This window comes from Ipomoea triloba, chromosome 7, assembly GCF_003576645.1.
Source record: "Ipomoea triloba cultivar NCNSP0323 chromosome 7, ASM357664v1".
NCBI classification, from domain to species: domain Eukaryota; kingdom Viridiplantae; phylum Streptophyta; class Magnoliopsida; order Solanales; family Convolvulaceae; genus Ipomoea; species Ipomoea triloba.
The window spans coordinates 25,163,336-25,184,791 of NC_044922.1; the positions used below are offsets into that span (position 1 = coordinate 25,163,336).

General features: G+C 32.9%; 1 protein-coding gene and 1 long non-coding RNA gene across 4 annotated transcripts; one reads left to right on the plus strand and one right to left on the minus strand.

Annotated features, from left to right (window-relative positions):
* Positions 1-254: 254 nt before the first annotated feature.
* LOC116025796 lies at positions 255-5,568 on the minus strand. 3 transcript variants are annotated; one of them, XM_031267138.1, is made up of 3 exons: positions 5,425-5,568; positions 3,249-4,117; positions 255-2,356 (listed from the first exon to the last, which is right to left on the minus strand). In XM_031267138.1, exons 2-3 carry the CDS (start codon positions 4,089-4,091, stop codon positions 593-595), a joined length of 2,607 nt encoding a protein of 868 aa, XP_031122998.1. In that variant the 5' UTR covers positions 4,092-4,117; positions 5,425-5,568; the 3' UTR covers positions 255-592. The 3 variants fall into 3 exon arrangements, with proteins under 3 accessions (XP_031122998.1, XP_031122999.1, XP_031123000.1); XM_031267139.1 differs by having other exon boundaries at positions 3,249-4,113; positions 5,425-5,554; XM_031267140.1 differs by having other exon boundaries at positions 5,377-5,539.
* A 2,986-nt stretch (positions 5,569-8,554) lies between these two features.
* Positions 8,555-9,015, plus strand: LOC116026228. Its single transcript, XR_004099796.1, has 2 exons — positions 8,555-8,623; positions 8,704-9,015. It is a non-coding gene; the product is annotated as an uncharacterized LOC116026228 (long non-coding RNA).
* Positions 9,016-21,456: the final 12,441 nt, after the last annotated feature.

The following is a 21,456-nucleotide window of genomic DNA, read 5'->3' on the forward strand; positions in this document are numbered from 1 at the left end:
AAATCATCCAAAACATCCACATAAATAACATGTCATCATTTTTTCTAATTTTATTTTTCCATGTCATCAAATTAGATGGGTAACTTGTTAGAAATAGGCTAAAAATGCTAGATGAAAAATTATTAAGAGTATAATGGCTTAGATGGACCATATTTTAGTTCATGGGGCTAGATGAGGTAGTACATGGGCCTATTTGACCCTTTTGCCAAAGAAAAAAGAAGTAAATACTGAAGTAGTATAATGGCATGGTGAACTGTCTGAACTCCAACTCAATTTGGGCACCTCATTCGCCTACGACCCTAACAAATTTAAACACCCTTCCTCCATAATGTACTTTCAAGAACACAACATTTATATATATGATATGATATGTATCGCTAGTATATTATTGTTATCTTTGTATCAAGAGTCTAATTGAATAGAGATTCAAAGCTAAAATTTATTACAGTTAAAAAAGGACAATAAATTTCTAACTGTATGCTGCTGCCATTTTGGATATGTCAACTTAAAACCAAAATCAAACCTTTCTATCTCCACAGCTTCAAACAACTTTGATTGTTACCCACCCAATCATCAACTTTGATTGCTATTCTCATTCTGTTATAATATCCGAATGCCTACTCACCTGAATCTCGCGTTCCACAAAATTGACGGATTCACCAATCATTGCCAAGTTCTCGTTACGGGTGTCATTCATGTTAGCTTCCTTCTGACAGCCTGGGCTGTCATTATCTACGACCACACTGTCTAAAGGAGTCGAGATTTTAGTCTTCCTACGAGCCCGCCTAGAAGCTGTTGATGTTGAACTATCACCGCCTTTTCTTTTATTGCCCGTGCCAAGGAATCCATACGCAAATGCCTCCAATACTTTCGCGCTTGGCCTGTTTCTAGTGCTCTGCCTCCTGCTTGTCATGACCGGTTGCTCATCTGCAATGGCACCGGCGTTTAAGGATTCTAATGTCTCGGAATGCGGGTTAGCCTCACGTGGAGAAGAAGGTTTGGGACCCGAGATTTTATCACATTTATGTAACACATTCATAGTAAGCGATTGATCGGGAGAAGAGCGTTTGGGAACCACGCTAGAGTTCTCGACCCAGTGCCCCGAGGCATGACTGTTCTCACTTAAATTTCTTTCGAAAGTTTTCTCATGGTTGCATCCAGAAGAACCGCCCGACAATGAGCTCTGAGATGGTCCAACAGCGCTTGGACAAATATCTTGGAAGCTCGAGTCATCAAATTTTTCCCCGATCAACTGGTCATCTATTAACACACTTCCAGTATTATGGCTCGAATCTTTGAAGTTGAGAGCAGTAAAGTCAGAGATGGATGCTAAATTAGTCATCTGATGGGGTTTCACATCGGGACTAGATTCCAAATTCACGGATGGCATTGACTGCATAGCTTGGCAGAGATTGGCACTCTTATCACTACTGCTTTCTTCTTCTTTAACCTTTGAACCGGGATCATTAGGCAATTGGTCGTTTAAACTGCTTAATTCTTCCTTAATCATAGAATCGGGACCATTAGGAAGTTCGTTGTGTGAAACATCTACAGCATCATATGGTTCGATTGCATCTCCTTTCACGCTATCTGAACTACTCTCTTCGCTCAGAAGAGCGCACGGAGCAGAAGTCAAAGGGCCAAGAGGCAAACTTCTCAGTTCCCTAACCCTAACTCGTCCTTCTCCAGAATACAAGCTCGTATCTACAACTGTGAATGTCATTGAATGCTGTTTGTAAGTTGAATTTCGGGGCTGGAGGTAAGAATGGCGTCGGGGATTCAATGAAACCTCTTGATCCTCTTCCATCTCGGGATCTATCGAGCCTTTCTCAGTCTGCATTCCGCCATTTTCTCCATTTACTTCAAGCTCAAGAAGGCCGGGTTCTGAGGCAACCTTGTTCAAAACATCAGTAACCGAGTCGAAATAGTGGATTCCTTTCTCTAATCTTCTCGAGAATTTTTTAACACCCGGTACAAGAAACACCAGAGACTGCTTTGAACCAGCATATACAACATCACTGGGCTGCTCGGAGTGCCATCCCCGTGCTAAAAGGCGGGGCCAAACAGCTTCCCAGAAAAGATCATTGGATCGAGCTTTGCTCAGTCGAAAATCACCAGTCAAAAATTTGACGATTTCACTCGATGTAAGAGAAGAGCATGCTTTGCCAATCGGTACTTCAGCACGCACAGGTAAAGAAGGATTAGCTTTTGTCGACTCCAAAGCAGTTCCGGTGAGATCCTTCTTTCCTTTGCCCAGGGCAACAGCTTCTATTAAATTTTTTATGCCGGCCTTGTCTTTCAAAGAGAACACATACTCTTCAAGTGTCATCTTTCCATCTCCAAACAATTTCGAGATCTAAAACAGTCTAAATCAGTAATTGCACAGAAGAAACAAGCGATATGATGCAACAAACTAATTACACGAAAAATGCAAATTACTCTCATGTTGATGAAATGACACATGCTAAAACAACCACAAACTTCAAGAAAGACCTATGCTCTATCGTAATAAAAGATCAAGAAATAACAATTTAATTCCTAATTTTTGGTCTTTAGTTTACACTACTAGAGCTTCTCTGCTTTTTGATCTTTTCATGTTCTTTTTTGTTTTTTAAAGATAGCAAGAATTAAAGCACTAAAAAGAGCATCAGAAGAATACTGAAAATTTAAAAAGGCATCAGCCTGATGTCCAAGAATTTAGTTCTTTCTCTAGATCACAAAAGCAGACATCAACAGAATAGGCCAATCAATTTCCAAACCAAAAAGCCTTTCCTTTCATGAGGACAAGAAGAATTAGATCCCAAAACACATAAAGGAAATATTTTGTGAAAAATAAGGGCACCATAGGCTTTTCAAATTGTTTTAAAACTAATGCATATTAGATATACATGTTTTCAAGTCTAAACATGCATTAACTCACTGGTCTGTCATGAAAATCTTTCGTTAAACATACCAATGCCTATCTTACTGAAGAAACTACAAACAGATGGTTAGTGGTTACGATCATACATTCATGTATGGAACAACCAAATATATCAAGCGAATAGATGATGCTTCACAACTAAGATTTATGCATCAACTTTTTGGACATTCCAAAACAAATGTACGTGCACTGCAATAAGGATGTCAGAAAAGCATTTAAAGAAACTATGAATACGCACTGCACAGAGGATTATGCATAATTTCAATCATAGAATTTCAGGTCAGCTATTTACAGCTACTGGTGCAAAAGACAGCACAGATAGTACCTCAGCCAACATATAAAGGCATTCCTCGGAAACATGGGAAGATAAGCGTGACAAAAGCTCCTGTTGCCTCCAGCCCATGAAAATCCTTTGACCATATATGCACCGCCTCCCTTTTATCTTGCGACAATCTGACCATCTTCGATAGTCTCTAGAACTGTAAAACTTCCCATAGTAGTAGGACAATATATCTCCCGTCTCTTTACTCCCTATAAGCCTTTTAACAAGAGAAAGATTTTTCCCAAAGATATACAAGCCAAGGAGGAAACTAGAATGTTCGATATCGTTCCAATCTTCATTAGGTAACCCTGGAACAAGATAGCAGCCATCCCAACGATCAACATGAGCTTTTTGTCCTGGGAATATGGTCAAGTCACTGTTAATGCTTTCACCTGTAACCACAGAAGGAACATGTTGTAGCCCCTCTGCTTTTTCTCCATTGTCAACAAAATTGCACAAAGAATCAATTTTGATCCCTCCATCAATATTGTCTCGAGTAACCTGCCCCTTGACATTGTTTTCAGATCCATCTCCAATACTTGCAGACACATGATTATCAGAAACTTCCATGAGTTCACCTCTTTTGTCTTTACTTTTATCACATATCCACATGACTGGAATAGGTAAACCCATTGGGTATGAATCTGAAGTGTCTAGTTTGATGCTGCTATTGCACGGTTCACTTGCAAGCTGCCTATAACCACATTTTTTCAAAAGAGGAGGGATTTCTGCCTGATATTCAGTCCCAACTCGAGGAAACAGCTCAGGATCGCCAAAAATATAATTATAGCCAGAAGATTGCTCAGATGGGAAGCAGTCAGTAGATTTATTGATCGCATCCTCCATAATTCTTCAAATTCTACTAAGCCTATCTGCACATAATACAATTCAGCATAATGCATGATATTGATTGAAAAACTGTAAGTAATAAAGCAATCTCAAACTGAAAAGTGATCAACAATAAGATATCCTTATTTAGAATGAAAAAAATATTAGTATATGACACAATAGTTAGATTTGAATAGCTGTTTCTAAAGCTTCAAATAAGTGCCTTTTATTCTGAAACAGTCAATTGCTTTGAGGTAACATAAGTAATGTGAAATTTGTAGTTAAGGTGTCTAAACAAGTAAAGCTCCTAGCTTTGGACTATGAAATGATCGGGTAACCATATATGGAGCAAAACATAAACCAAAAGCAACATTGTTGCATGACCAAATATGTACTTTTTCACACTCTTGTAAACCCACTCACATTTGAATGTATGAACTAGGTTCCTTCTCTTGAAGCTCTAAGCTAAGAATAAATTTACATTCTGAATTAGTCCTTTTAAACCGAGGGAACCTAAGTTAAAAATCCCGACTTTAAAATTTAAAAAGCTGTAATATAATCTCATCTCTAATGTGATCAAAGAGTTTTTTCAACTTGATTTGTAAATTTTCTGAACCCTTAAAACAACAATTTAGCAATAATCTTAAATCCACTTGATTCTTGAAGAGGACACACAAAGATACGCTCTCCCCAATATTAAAAACAGAAAAAAAAAAAAATTATTACTACCTTTTAAAATAAATTCAAAAAAATAAATAACTATTAAAGCTGCACCCACATCCATTGTCAAACCAACACAATAAATTATCGTACAACAACTGAAAGAGAAAGAAATTAAGAAAATAGAACTCGAGAGAGTACCAAAAACTCACACCTAAGCATATGGGTAAGAACAAAATAATGAAGCATTAAGGAAACAAAACCTCCAAGCATTAAGAATAACCCCGCAATCAAAATTCTCAATTAATCGCATAAAATACATTCAATCAGAAGCACTACAAACTTGTAAAGGAAAACAACATGGATGATACATTGTATGCTGGGCAAACAACAAAGCAGAAATACGTGCACGGGACGATAGAGTAACAGAGGAGAAGAGGAAAAAAAAAACAAACAAAATAAAAGGAAAAGAAAAGCCATACACACACAAACTAGAACATGGAAGATCTACTCGCAAAAAGCAAATGGGTTTCAATCTTTACGCTTCAATTGACCTTCCTCGTCAACCAACGGTGTATACAAACAAAAAATATCATGAAAAATAATTCACAGAAAACACAGCAAAAGCATGGAAACAAAGTACCCTTTTTTCATGCTAGAGAGAGATGGAGAAGAAGGAAAAACTTCAGACCTGTTGGTGTGCGAAGCTGCTGGGTTGTGACCCAAAAATATTACGGTGTATGAGTGTATTGAATAATTTGCTCTCCTCCTTTGTATTTGCTGTTCGTCTGAGAAGAAAGAAAGAAAGAAAGGAAGAGCGAAGCGAAGACGATTTAACGCTTTGTTGGGTTGGGATTTATGAGCGTGTGTGGGAGACCACACAGGCTTTGGTGTGTGGGTTCAAAAGCTTTCACCGCTGAAATTCACAGTTTTTTTTTCACTTTTAACCGCAGCTCTACTCTACTATGCTTTCATTCCCTCCCTCCCTCCTTCCTTTTCAAAGTCAAAAAAGGGATAATGCTTAAATAAGTGAATATGTAGATTATCAAAATCAAAAAAAAAAATTACAATTAAATTCTTAAAAGGTTGAAATTTATGTAATTAAATTAATATTAACGTATTTGATTGGTTAATATTTATGTAGTTGTTAATTTGTTAAAAAAATATTTTTAAGTTTTCAAAATAATTTCAAATTAAAATAAGTTTTTTAAAAATCTGCAATTATAATAAGAGCCAATAATATTAGACCCTTAACTGGAACTAAAAAAAATGTTGGTGTAATAGTCTGCTATAACATATTGTACTTTGTGTTCTTCTTATTGTTCTTCTTAGTCTGTTAAATATAATGGGAGTTTAACATTAAATTCTTTAGGCAATTTGTTTCTTTATTGCAGTTTTCAAACAAATTGGCACCAATATTCTATAATACAATTCTGTATAGATTCCTAACATAAAATTAGAATATTGAAGTCTTAATAAGATTTTATAATACGATTTTGTATATATTCCTAACTAAACCATTATTCTACCCAAAACAACAGTATATAAATATTCTGCAACACACCATCTACTTGACATTCTATAGGTATGATTGTCAAAATATTATCATGTTAATTCTATTATTTGTATTTGTACTCATAATGATTACAATTTTAAAAAAAAAAATCAATGATGATATACTCATTATTAATTAATATAACTTCAATATTGTTATGTAAATATATCTATTGTATAATCTGTTCATCTATACTTGTATCCTTGTATGTAATATTGTGGTTATCATTATATTCCTCTATAATCTACACATTTTAGTTACTCCTAACTCCTTAATCTATGGTTTTTGAATTTATGTTCTGGTTCCTATTATATTATTTCATAACATCCTTTATGAACATATTTTCCATGACGCAAGGATATTAGTAATGACAAATGCAGTAAAGTTAATTGATATTGACACACAAATTGTGGGCTAGAGTTGTACAGTTCATGTCATTAAGAAAAACGAACAAAAAACGCTATTGGGACGCCTAAGAAAAAGTATATGTTCATCGTACTTGAGGATGAAACACTAAGTAAATAGTAAAATTTTTCTCCCTTTTTTATTATTATTATTATTATTATTTTATTTTTATCATTATTAGTATTATTATTATTATTATTATGAAGATGCTCTCATTCACCACCAACATCATTGTAAATGCTATATCTAAATGCAAGGAACTCGGGTTCAATCAATAGTGTTTGATAATGATATTAGAATGTATGATATCACTTTACAAACCAACAAATGGTACATCATCTCAAATGTCATTGTCAAACCTGTCCGAACGAACTATAAAGTACTTGATCACAAATACAATTACACATGAATTTTAAATGGTCGGACCGGTGCCCAAACAAGTGACAATGATGACATGTCATTTGCTCCCATGTAAGTGGTTTATTTGTTTCTACTTATTTTAGTTGCAATTTAGCTATTTATAATTTCGTTATTTTTTATTAAAAAATATAAGTATCGAGACTATTTCATTTATTTTTATTAATTTAGCATTTTTTTCTCTCTCATTATTATATGACTACTTTAATCATTTAAGGAACACTAATTTAAAAATACGCATTGGGCATTGGTTTAATCGCGCAACGCGCGTGTGATAACTAGTAATAATAATAAATTCAAAACACCGGAACTCATCCCTGCCTTCGTCTTAGGCCAAAGATGAAGAGTTTCTCTTTGTCTTAGGCGAAAACGGGTTGTTGGGTTCGGATTTTAAAAAAATCAAAATTAGTTTAAAATTTTAATTTTTTAATAAATTAACTTAATAACCAGTGAAATAGGTCAATTTTAGTTTAATTGCATAAATTTAGGTTGTTTAGGAAATATGAATCCCTGTTTGAGGACCCAATAACATATTTACATGTAGTTCGCTGAACTATTTGCCCATTATTTCTATTCTCAATAATAACAGTTTTTTGTCCGCATGGGCAGCTTAACTGGTCAGAGGAGTGAAGTTTAGGAGGAAAGACCACTGATCGAATCTCACCAGTGGTAGTGTGGCGTAGGGTTGTTAGCGAACAGAGCTTTCGGTAAACTACTCGTGTTCGTGTTTGGTAAGCGTTTGTTTATGTTCGTTTATTAAGGTAATACGCGTTCGTTTATGTTCGTTTATTAAGGTAAACGAACATAAATGAACAAATTTTAGAGTCCGGTTCATAAACGAATAGAGTCTGAACAGTTGTAGGCTCGTTTGTTAAGAGCTCGTGAACAAGCTCGTTTGTGTTCGTTTATTAATGTTATGAACAAACTCATTTAGTGTTCGTTAGTTTTGTAGTTGTGTTGTTTGTTTGGTTATTGTTCGTAAACATACATTATTTCTTCGTGAACGTGTTCGCGAATGTTTACAAACACTGATGAACATTTAACAAACGAACACGAACAGAATTTTTAAAAACCTTAACAAACGAACACGAACACTCTAAAATTCTTAACAAAAGAAAATGAACAACCTCTGTTTGTTTATGTTCGGTTCATTAACAGCCATAGTGTGAAGGCAACCTCTCAAAGTGAGGGGGCTCCTTGTGTTCAATTGAGTTACCATGGATTTTTTGTTTCTAATTTTAATCTTCCCTTGAAAAAATAAAAAGACTAATTTGTTTCCTAATAATAATGGGTACTATAATTCATCCCTAAGCAAACTGGAAGGTTTCATTCCTTAAAAATAAGAGTTAATTGCAGCAATGGTCTTCCGACTATGTTTATTTTCTAAAATTAGTCCTCGATTTTTAATTTGGACAATTTAGGTCCCTTGACTTTCAAATTCTTNTCTGGTGTATGGCTTTGCTAGTTTGCTTCAATAGGGTGGTTGTACAGATGGTCTGCTCTCAGACCGAAAGTGGGTAAACATTTGTACTAATAAAGTGATCATCACTTTCCCTATATTTTCTCACCAACTATATAGTCTTTTGCGTACAGGAAGACAACAATTGCAGCCACCACTGTCATGTTCCAAAGAAGGGTATGTGATGGCAAAACATTTGTTTCCAGAGTTTCCCTCCCGGTTGGACAAATTGGTACAGCTGTTCTCCATTTTTTAACCTGCTAATGTAAATATCAGAAAATGCTTGTTTTAATCTAGATGGTGAAAACTGAAAAGCTAGTTGGAAATTAGACAGTTATAATGTAAGGTGTTGATTGCTGGAAATTTTCTGTAATCAAAACTGTGTATATGCTTCTCGATCAACTTCTAATGTTATAATTTAAAAATGTTAAAATTGATATTTCACATCACCTTTCAACTATAATGGAAAACTATTTAGATTATGATTATATTTTTGGGGGAAATTGATACTTTTTTGCCCCTGAATTGTTTATTTTTTCCTGAATTATTTATGTATGGAGTATCTATATTAGTCTCTCAATTATTTTGAATGTTATGCATTTTTCCCTCTTGTTAAATGGGCATGGATTGTTAAAAATAAAGGCAAAATATGTATTTTGTGTCACTTTCTCTAGCAAATTATTGTCTATATCTGAAAATCAGAATAAAAGAAAAACACTATTTACAAATATTAGAATTATAATTTTAAGCTAATAACAAAATTAACTTTTGAATTATAAGGTTTTAAAGTATTTCACATGAAATATATTATTCCCTCCGTCCCATTTTATGTGTCTGGTTTGGTTAACGAGACTTGACTGAAGTTATTTTTAATTCAAACACAAAATTGATTTGACCAATGAATAGTACGTACGTCAAATAAAATGGGACTGAGGAAGTAATAGGACCAAAACTAAAAAAATTGTCATATATGAATTATAAAGTTTATATAATGTGTAAAAATTAGAAAAATTATTAACAAATTTTATAATATTCTCATGATGGTACAAATCATAATATCTACAATCTCAAATGTTAGCAATATAATTAAATGGTTCTTTCCATTTTCCAATATATAATTTTGACTTAGATTCAAGTTCATATGAGAACCATCTCCCGTGTAAATACGGCTGATAAAATTTGGGTATGTCATATGTGCATGTAAGACTTTGATTTTTTTTGGATTTATTTAGATTTATTTTCCTTTTTATTTACATATGGGTGCTATGGTAATTTTGTTGTGTTTTGAATGCTGAAATGATTGTAGAATGATGTTATACTTGATTTTAGGAGTTTAATTTATGGTAAATTTGGATTCCTTTGCAATTGTAATCTCCTTCAATTACTTACGACTGAGTTTTCGTCATATGTGTTCACCTTGATGTGGCCTAGTGTATACTTTATGTTCATGTGATGTGTATGCGTACTATAAACTTGACGTGTATGTATTATAGTACATATGCATGTTCATTTGTTTGTGGTGTGGTTTGCATCTAATGATGTGTTTGTGCATTAGTCAGGTATGTATGAATCAACTAGTATTTTTTAGCCTTTTTTTCCTTATTACTGGTAGCTATGCATGATGTGTATGTGTGCATTTCAATGTGAACGTGTGCACATTGCAATATATAAGCGTGCAAAGTGCAATATAAGAATTGAAATTAAAATGTCGCTGAAATCGTGTTCACACGTTTATATTGAAGAAGCTAAGGGAATTATTCCTAGAGGTTTGGTCTATATATACTGGTGCATTACATTGTTGCTTTATGCTACCATTTAGCCTTACTTGAATTGGAAATGTTTCTCCTAACTAGCTTGCTATGATTGCTAATAGGAGGTAGGGAAAATGTTTCAATAGAATTATTCCTAGCTAGAGAGGTTTGGTTATGCTGCCGTTTAGCCCCACTTGAATTGGAAAAAAAAAAAAAACTGATTTATTGCTACCAATACATTCCCCTATGAAATTTTGGTAGAATGCAACATGTCAACAAATTTTGATAAACCTAGCTAATTTTAGAAAATATTTAATGTTTGAATTGAATATCTAGATTTTACTATTTCACTTTACATTTATATATATATAAAAACCTTATTTGACAAAGGAAACATATAGTGATTTTTTAGCTACATTTATATTATACAAATTGTGGATTTATGGTACATCTAGGCTTAAATTACTCTATACTAATTAAATCTATGTTTGATCAAGGCTTCTAAATTTGGAGGATTTGATCTTTTTTTCACTAGTAAGTGATCTTGGTTAGGATTTGATGGTACCAGAAGTCACTTTTGTGGATCCAAATCCAAATTTTAGAGTATTTTTGGTGTGTTTTTTTTTTTTTTTTTGGGTTATAATATTGATTTCTCCATCTAAATTAGCTTAGGCATAAATTTGAGAAATATCATGAGGAAATATTTGGAAAGGGGAGCACGTACACTTGGTTGGTTGCCTTGTCAGCAAATATTTGAGAAGCCACCTCAGCTCCTAGCACTAGTAGACCTTTTTAAATATTAGATTATATTTTTCAACTTATACTAGATTAATCTTAAACTCCTACAGCCCCTGCTTGATGGCGCTAAATGAGGTAAATTACGAGTCGATTGATCTCCAATAACCCCTACCCAAGAGTACGTGTCGTAGGAGGTAAATGGCGAATCGTCAAATTAGCCATCAGTTTTCACTCCGATCCTATTTGTACATTCTGTGCACAAGGAGTCTTCATCATCGAACCCCTGTCCCTATCTCACCGCTGAAGCAAAACTTCTTAAGTGACCTTTAAACCATTAAGCTAAGTCCTAAGAGCAACATTATCGATAGTGAATTGGACACAAATATTTATGTGACATTAGGAGAGAGAAGGAGGCCAACAAAAAAGAAGCAAACTAAATAAAAAGGAAAAACAAAATTTTCTGACATAGAAATCAGAAAAAGCAAAAAAAAAAAAAAGAAAGTACACATTCAGCGCCAGCTGGGCGCATGATGTCACCAACACGCGGCAAACAATGCTTCTTTTATTTTGTTTTTTCCAATTGTGGGCCCCACAAATATTTTAATCTTGCATGAAGTAAAAAACAGAAAAAAAACAGCATCCACATCTGCTCGGTTCTTATCTCTGAAATAACCCCAAAAAAATTAGAGATAGGGATGCTCTAAGGAGACTTTCACTCGTATCCCTAAGCTAAAATAGGGGAGGAGTCATTTCCATTTTTGGTCCTATTGTTATTGCGGCATTATCAATTTTAGTCCACTTCATTAATTTTTGCCACATTATGGCCAGTCTTATTTAGTCATTGCCACTTTTAGTCCACCGTTAAAATTTTCGTCAAATGGTCGTCCAAAACATGGGTATTTTTGGTCTTTTCATGCTTTGGTCATCTCCTTGACCTTTTGCAATGGTTTTCCTTACACATTTTATCCAATGAAGAGGTACGGCGAAAGCCATGTGAGCCACATTACAAAGCCATGGCTTTCGTCGGACCTCTTCATTGGATGAAAATGTGTAAGGAAGACCATTGCAAAGGGTAAAGGAGATTATCAAAGCATGAAAAGACCAAAATATATTTATTTTAGACGGTTATTTGACAAAAAATTTAACGGTGGACTAAAAGTGGCAAGAACTAAATAAGACTGGTCGTAATGTGACAAAAATTAATGAAGTGGACTAAAATTGACAATGCCCCAATAACAGTAGGACCAAAAATAGAAATGACTCATAGGAGAGAGTATGTGACTGATAAATATTTGTTATTGATCATATCCATGGAATGCTTGACTTGGAACTTATATACCTTGCCAACCATTTTCATCATCACGTTAGTTATTGTGTTCCAAATTTTACTATTAGTGTTCTCATAGGCAGATTGATTGTTAATCAAGAAAGACCTAGCTAGAGTCTACTTCCTTTAATGTGTCTTGGGGAAACACCAACCAATTAAGCTTCTAACTTGAAGAAACAACTAGCTAGCAAGCTTAGCATCATCATCTTCGACTTGAAAATAAATTTGTAGCATGCATTCAGCAGATCGATAATGGAGTTTTTTTTTTTTCCCAAATCTTATTTAAAATTTGTCACACATTATTTATGTTAGAATTATCACGTCACGCATTATGCTACATTATTATTGTCATATCATTAATTTTTTTTTAATAACATGTGATCAATTAAATTGATCCGTGTAGGTCGAATCAAATAATCCAATAATAACGAAATAAGTAATAAAGACACTATATTGAGCTTGAGAAGACCGGACTTGTATTAATGAAGAGTGTAATGAGATTACAAGTGAATTTGAGATGTAATTGAACATGCGACTGCGCAATCAAAACGACGTCATTTTGATTAATGAAAATAGATGGATGAACTGCAGTATCAGTCATGACCATAGTCCACGGTATAACAACTGTTGAACATGATTTGTAATGCCAAGACAATGCTATATTTATACAAGACATTGCCCAACAAACTCCCCTAAAGTCATAGTAGGCCACAAGACTAAGTTGAGGCTCACACAGTTGACTCGCGAGACTAAGTCAAGTCCCATCATTCTGGGCCCCGGAGACCTGCTCTGGGTCTTGGACCCTGGTCGCTTGAACTATCTTTTTAGGCCTTGGACTATATGCACTCTCAAACCCCGGATCCCTATTATTGAGCTGTTTTCAATATCTCCATCAACATGCATCATCATATGAAAAATAAATAAATAAATAAAAATTAAGCACACAAAATAACCACATACATCAGAGAGTGACTATAAATAGTATGATTTTTGTAGAAGTGGGAAACATTTCCCCATTTGTTGTTAATAAGAATTAAAGTTTGTTCATTTATAAAGTAATTTAAATTTATACAATATATTGTCAAAGACCTTGTAGTCTAGTGGCACTTGGTGTCCCGGTTAACACTCCCACATAGATGATGGGAGTGGGTTCAAGCCTCAACCCATTATGAGGTCCACTTCGAAGACTAATAGTCATTTTCTACAACTGCGTCCATGTGGGCACGTTATTGCTCGTTTTACCTCTTTATTTTTTTTTTATTTTTTTCCTATCATCTCCCCTTTCCTAATCACTCTTACAGAAACTTCTAAAAAAACCACAATAAAAACCCCACTATTGAGGATGACTTTATACCGTGGAACAATGTTCGCATAGCAAGATGTCCTTGCTACATATTAATTTTTAGTATATTAAAGTTTTTTTAGTGTACTACATACTGATTCATTTTGACTTTATAATAATACAATAAAAATGAATATGTATCAAATATAAATATAATGAATCAATTAAAACGAACTTATATTATACTAAAAATAAACTCCATTATATTAAGGGATAAGGGTCAAATAGACCCTCCAACTATATATCAAAGTTCAATTAGACTCTCAAACTAAAAAAAACAAATAAATCCAATTAGACCCTTAAACTTGTTAAATTTGTGTAATTAACTTATTTAATAGGTTACAAAAGGTAGCATGTCAAACTTTGCTTCCATGACATGCAGCTTTTGTAGAATCTTATTTAAAAATTAACAAAAATTATTTTTAAAATTAATCTTTTAAAAACTAATTAAAAAATTTTTCCATTTGACGAAGAAATACAAATTTCTCCATTAAGCTACCATTGACGACAAGTCGCGATGGTAAATTTCCCGTCATTAAAAATCTTATATGCTAGTTTTTTATTTTTTAGTGATGGTTTTATCTCTCACTAATGAACAATTTTCTTGTGGTGATATTAGAACCATTATTATAACATTAATCCCTCACAGTAGATCAGAGCATATCAGAGCTACGATCAGAGCATATCAGGCTCATTCCGCCCTTGCTCAGGCTCGGCCCTGATGTCCTTAATGCGCATCCTAATTTCTATCATGGCTAAACGGATGAACTTATGCTTTTTGCTAAGGGAGTTAGTGTTCTTTGTAGCGATTATTATGGAGGCCCTTAAAGACTCCGAAATGACGTTCGATATCTCCATAAACATTCGGAAGTCTAACATTTTTTCTACTTGCTATAAATTTTTGTTCTACTATGCTGAACTGTCATTTAATAAAACAACTGCTAGTCATACCCCTCAAATATTTAGCATGAGAATTGAATGTATGCAGTGTCATGTGAACAAGGAGTTTCCGGCTTCAATTCTAGTTGTTATAATTTTTTGTTCTACCGAACTTTGATTGAATAAAACAAACCTTTAATAATAATAATAATAATAATAATAATAATAATAATAATAATAATAATACAAAACAAAATTATATATAAAATATTATATTTTTTTAAAAAAAAAGTTTGATTCTCCTTTGTAACTGATGTGGGATCATTTTGATATGATAATTCAAGAAGAGGAGCTTGTTAGGAACATAATGTAATAGGTTTTGATGATACCAAATGTAATCCACAATCCCCTAAGTCTCGAAGGATAGGAAATCCTTGTAAGTTCGACAAGTAAACTAAGTGCAAAAAATACAACCGGGTAATTGAGCTCAACTCGGAAAATATTTTAAGCTTAAGGTAAACTTGTTTGAACATCTTAGAAAATTTCGTGTTGTAACTATATAGATAGATCAGAAGAAGGCACGANTCCCCTAAGTCTCGAAGGATAGGAAATCCTTGTAAGTTCGACAAGTAAACTAAGTGCAAAAAATACAACCGGGTAATTGAGCTCAACTCGGAAAATATTTTAAGCTTAAGGTAAACTTGTTTGAACATCTTAGAAAATTTCGTGTTGTAACTATATAGATAGATCAGAAGAAGGCACGAGACAACACTGGAGGAATAAGGGTCTGCGAGACATCAACTAAGTCTCGAGACACAAGCAGAGTTCGAGAGATGGGATCTCTCGATACATCAATCAAGTTCGAGACATCAAGTGATCGAGACATCAACTAAGTCTCGAGACATAAGCAGAGTTCGAGAGATGGGATCTCTTGAGACATCAATCCTGTTCGAGACATGAGATCGAGACATCAAGTGGTCAAGACATCAACATTGGTCTCGATGAACTGGTACTTTTCCAAAAGGCTGAATGGCAGTCAACATGCATGGATAAAGTAATCTAAGTTTGGAGAAGAAGAATTTCATGGAGATAAGACATTAAGGAGGTGCCAAAAGCTATATGATGGAACAACCAGAAGTGGATGCCACGTCAGAATTCCACAACAAACAGATAGAATATGCACCAATCCAAGGTCGGTCTTATTACCTAAAACGAGGATCAATGGGAATATAAAAAGAGTAACCGTTACTGATGGGTGTCGAAACCAACAAATAATAAATACTTACTCTTAAGAATTGTAATAGTGACGAGTAAGGTCGTACCCACAGAGATTGGTTAGACTTACCTTTAGCAATAAATTTAATAAATAATGAAATGAGAATCGAAACTTAAATAGCAACAATAAAATGGAAAATGGAAAATAATATCAAATAACAAATAATTATCAAGAAAATGTCAATGGCAAATAGTATCCAACCCAAGGAATAATATCAGCTTAATTCTAACAAGACAGATATTGATATGCAAGCCAAACTAACTTTACTCTTTACTAGATTGGTTATGGTTATTAACAAGCTCTAACATCCTGTCTTTCCTTACTTCGTCGGTAATTAAAACAAGCTCTTTAATTACTTCCCTAGCTAATAAACAACCCTAAACAAGCTCTTAGGATTTAATTTACTAACAGCATTATCGAATTAGAAAGACTACCAATCCTAGCCAACAAACTCACAAGCTCGGTTCATTTAAGCTAGACTATATATCTCCATAACACAAAACGAAAATCAGTTATAATCAAATTGTGCTATTTGCTACTAACATCAAAACACTTAAACAATTACGGATTCAAGGTTCTGACTAGCAATTTAATAACTTGATAATTGAACAATGGGCCCTATTGCAACAATTAACCAAGCATTAAATCATATATATGAATATAACAGAAGATATATAGATAATAAAATGCAAAGAATAATTTAGGCTAAATAAAGCTTACTGGTCTTGTAGAATCAAACTTCCATAATCCTCGAATTGGAAAAATATGAACTCAGCAGTACATCGTAGGATTGTTTACAAAATAAAAAAAATATATATAAATATATTAATTCTCTAAAAAGAGAATTTAAAGAAAAAGAATATATATTTACGTGTTTGGCAACAGACAGAAATGAAATTGAATTCAAGAATTGGATTAAAAATGGGACGCCCTACAAAGCAATGCTGCTACCCTATTTATACATAAGAATTGGCGCAATTTGCGCCAATTTGCAAGAAAGGGAGCAAAGGTCGGCAGCATGCAAGAAGTGAGGTCCGTCGCTCGCCGCAATCCTCGCAGGCCTTCGACCGATTCCGTCGCTGCTGTTGGAAGCTTTCACATGTTGCAATCCTTGGTAAGCTAATTATTATTATACGTACTTAGAATTCATAAAACTAAAATAATAATAAATGATAAAATAAGATTGGCGGCTGCTGGATTCATAATAAAACAAAAGAATTTAGTTAGGTTAAATCAAATAATTTAATATAAAGAAAAAGGATTAGTCAAAAATATTTATTAAGCATAATTATTAACATAAACATAATTAATATATTAGTATAAAATATAAAATAAAGTTTAAAATAAATATAATGTAAAATAAATAAAACTAATTTATTATAAGAATTAATTTAAATTCAATATAAAAATAGTGCTTATCAGTTACCAAAAGCAGTAAGTGGAGCATGGACTCAAGAAAGTGGATTATAGGATATTCACTACAAGACAAAGGGTTCAAGTTACAAGACCACCACTCCATGAAACATGCTAAAATTATGCAAATCCCATGATCAGCATGGGAGACAGATTTCAAACGGAATAATTTTCCCTCCAACGGAATTATTCCTTAACTCTCATATATAAGGACGTGAAAACACAAGTGAAAAGTAGTTAGTGATTTAAAAAATAAGAAGTGTCTGATTAAAACATTCAATGTGCAAGAGCTCAATCTGGAATATCATCCTTGATATTCAAAACAGCGAGAAAAACACATCTTAGTATTTGAGAGAGTTACAAAGCTTAACCTACTATACATCTAGAAGGTGACCGAGGCTGCTCTACAAGGAAGTCTATTCAACAATAGCTTTCGGTCAGATTGGAGATTGTTACACTCAACCTGTGACAACCGGAATAACCTTGCTTTGGAGAAAGCAAGAAGAGGCGGAGTAACCTGGGAGCTGTCTTGTGAAGATCCTGAGGCTTGAGGCGGGCTTGGTGATCAAAGCTCAAGTGCTCGAGAGGTGGAGTAACAAGAAGCGGGGCGAAAAACCTTAGGCTTGAGGCGGGCTTTGTGATCAAAGCTCAAGCGCTCGATATTGTACTAAAAAGGGAAGTTTTAGTGCAATCCTTCAAGGGAGTTTCTAGAAGAAGAGTGGACGTAGGCGGGTTGGCCGAACCACTTAAAAATCTCTCTCGCATTTACTTTCTGCTTTTATCTCTCGCTATCTAACTCTCGAACTGCATTGCATATAATCACACCTCTTGAACTAACTCAAACTCGTGCTATTTAAAAAGGGGATAACCTTTCCGCTGCGCATAAAACTTTGTCTTCATCTTGTGCGGTATCGGACCTAAAACATCCTAAGTCCAATACACACGAGAGGTCGAAAAAGATTTGAAAAATCTTATACAAGTCTATTCACCCCCCCTCTAGACTTGTACCCCATCCCCTTGGGACCAACAGAGCTCTTTTATATATGAGAAGCTTTTTTTTGTTTTTTTTGTTTTTTTTTGTTTTTTTTTTTTCCAAATTGACTGCTTGCCCATTTGTTGATGGGGAAGCATTAAACAACCAAAAAGGAGCCTTAATGGCTATTACGAGGGGTGGACATTTCGGGTTTTGGTTTGGTTTTTTCAGTTACTTTTTCGGTTTTGGTTTAAAAAATTTAAACCATTCAATTAAAGAGTTCAGTTCGGTTTAAAACGGTTCGGTTTCGATTTGGATTTAATTCGGTTCGGTTTAAGATCCCCAATTTTCAACATTTCCTAATTTTCGAAACATACTATCACATAATTCATATCCAAAATCTAAACATTATATAACAAAATAGCAATTCAAAGTTCAAACATACTACTAAGTACTAATTGTGAGGTAAAGAACAATTGCGTCAAACAACAAAGTGCAAAGTAGAGAACAAGCTATAAAGAAATCAACTAAAAAATTTAATAGAGATACGAGTGAGAATAGGACGGAGCATGCATTAATGGACTTAGATTTACTTATTTATTATTATTGTTATTGTTGTTATTATTGTTATTATTATTATTATTATTATTATTATTATTATTATTATTATTATTAAAATCTAAAGGTATTCGGTTCGGTTCGGTTTTTACCAAACTGTTCGGTTCGATTTGGTTTTTAACCGAACCTTTCTGTTTACAAGAATCCCGAACTGTTCAGTTTTTTTGTATATGTACGGTTCGGATTTAGATTCGGATAAATTGAACCGAATTGCCCACCCCGGTTCTTACGTTACATGTTTGTTTGTTTGTTTGTTTTTTTTTTTTCTAAAAAAAAAAAGAAAAAAAAAGAAGGAAGTATATGGGTGTTTTGGAAAAGATTAATCTTTTCTCAAAACGCCAACATGAAATGCTGCAAAATGCAGCGTTTAATTTTCCACCAAACCGCTGAGTAACCAAATATTGTTTTTGGCGTTTTGACCTTGTTCAAAACACCAAAAGGGCGGATCCACCATTTACTAAATAAGGCCATAATACTAGGTGCACTATGTAGTGTTGCAAATTACTCTTTCGCATGAATTTTAATGTGCACTTAGGTTATACAAAGTATAACTCTAAAGTTTGAGTTATTTATCAAATGTCACCATGTTTTTTCTCTCTCCTTACTTTAAATTTATTATAGTTTTTTCGGATGGATAGTGGAAATTGATTCTTATTTTAATTTTACTATTGGGAACACATTCTTATATGATTATATATATATTTGATAGAATTAACCAAAAGGTGTTTAATAGAGTATGTTAGAACTTTATTAATAAATTTTGATAGAAAATTTTCTCAATCTACCTTAGTTTTGAAATTAGAAAGAAACTTAAAAAATTAATAATTATAAAGTTAGCTATACCTAAATCTAAAAAACTATAAGTGTGGAAAAATGTTATATTTTCACCTCCAAGGTTTGATCTTATAATCACTCATTTAGAATTGTAACAGATGTGCTATTACACTACATAGTAGTTGACACTTCAACAAATATTAATCATATAATCGTACCATATTCCCAAATTATCAACTATACTTTTAATATAATATAAATTCTACAACTATACTTTTTTTTAAAAAAAAATTATACTATTATTTTTAAAAATATTTCAATTTAACTAAAATTTTAACCTTAAAATTAATATTGGACATCTATTTTTACACATCGCGCATAAATAAAAAAAAGAGACTAATTTTGATTAATAAGATGTGATAAACAATTTTTATTTTTATTTTTTTTGCATACATTTAGTTTTGAAATTGGTAGGATAAACTTACAATTTTTTATTTTTTTTTTGTTAAGCTTATATTATAATTTTTTTTAATTTCTTTAATCTGGATTATAATAACTAAAAATACAACCTGTAAAAAACTTAACTGGGTATTATAGAGGTAAGAGAATGTGTCTAAAAAAATTAAAAATACAATTAGTAAAGCACAAATGCACAATATACAAACAATTTAGATACTAAAAAATGTATAAACTTCAAGGGAATAACCATCATTCTCTCTCTCTCTCATATATATATATATATATATATATATATATATATAGGAGGGTGTTGAATTACAAGAAAATATTTAAAATGTAAAAAGAAAAAAAAAAAGAACAAAGAAAAAAAAAAAGAAATAGGCAAAAGGGTCAAATAGGTCAATGTACTACCATTGATTGTTCATCTAGCACCATAAACTAAAATATGGTCCATCTAGGCCATTATACTCTTAATAATTTTTCATCTAGCATTTTTAGCCTATTTCTAACAAGTTACCCATCTAATTTGATGACATGGAAAAATAAAATTAGAAAAAATGATGACATGTTATTTATGTGGATGTTTTGGATGATTTTACCTTATTTCATTAATGAAGAAAATGATTTCTTGTAATGAAATATGGTACAAATCAAAGTTGTTATATAATGTTTTAACTACAGTGTACTGCACTATTGTGTATGTATATAGTGGGGTATTCAAAATTGTTCGGCAATGAAATTCCATGAAAATTGATATATGAAAATTAAATATAATAACTTAAGATATTGTATTGGGTAAATTTTATTATTTTTTTAAAAATAATTTAATTTTCATATATCGATTTTAATGGAATCTCATTGTTGAACGACATTGAATAGCCCGCTATACATACACAGTACACTGTAGTTGAAACTTTATATAGCAACTTTGATCTCTGCCCTATTTCATTGCAAGAAATTATCCAAAAATACAATATCTTAAGTTATTCAATTATCCAAAAATCCAAAAATATTAATTTATTTTTAAAATAAAATAAAATTTACCCGATACAGTATCTTAAGTTATTATAAAAATAATTTAATTTTTATATATCGATTTCCATGAAATCTCATTGCCGAATGATAGTGAATACCCTGCTATACATACACTGTAGTTAAAACTTGAACTAATAGCATTTTTGGTCCCACGACTTTTGAGGTCTTATCACTTTTGCTGCCCAACTTTAAATTTTTTCAATTTTGGTACCTAACTTTGTTATTTTTATCAGTTTTGGTCCTTCCAGCCAAATTGATGGCAAAATGTTGCAGAATTTTATATTTTAAGGACAAAATCATTA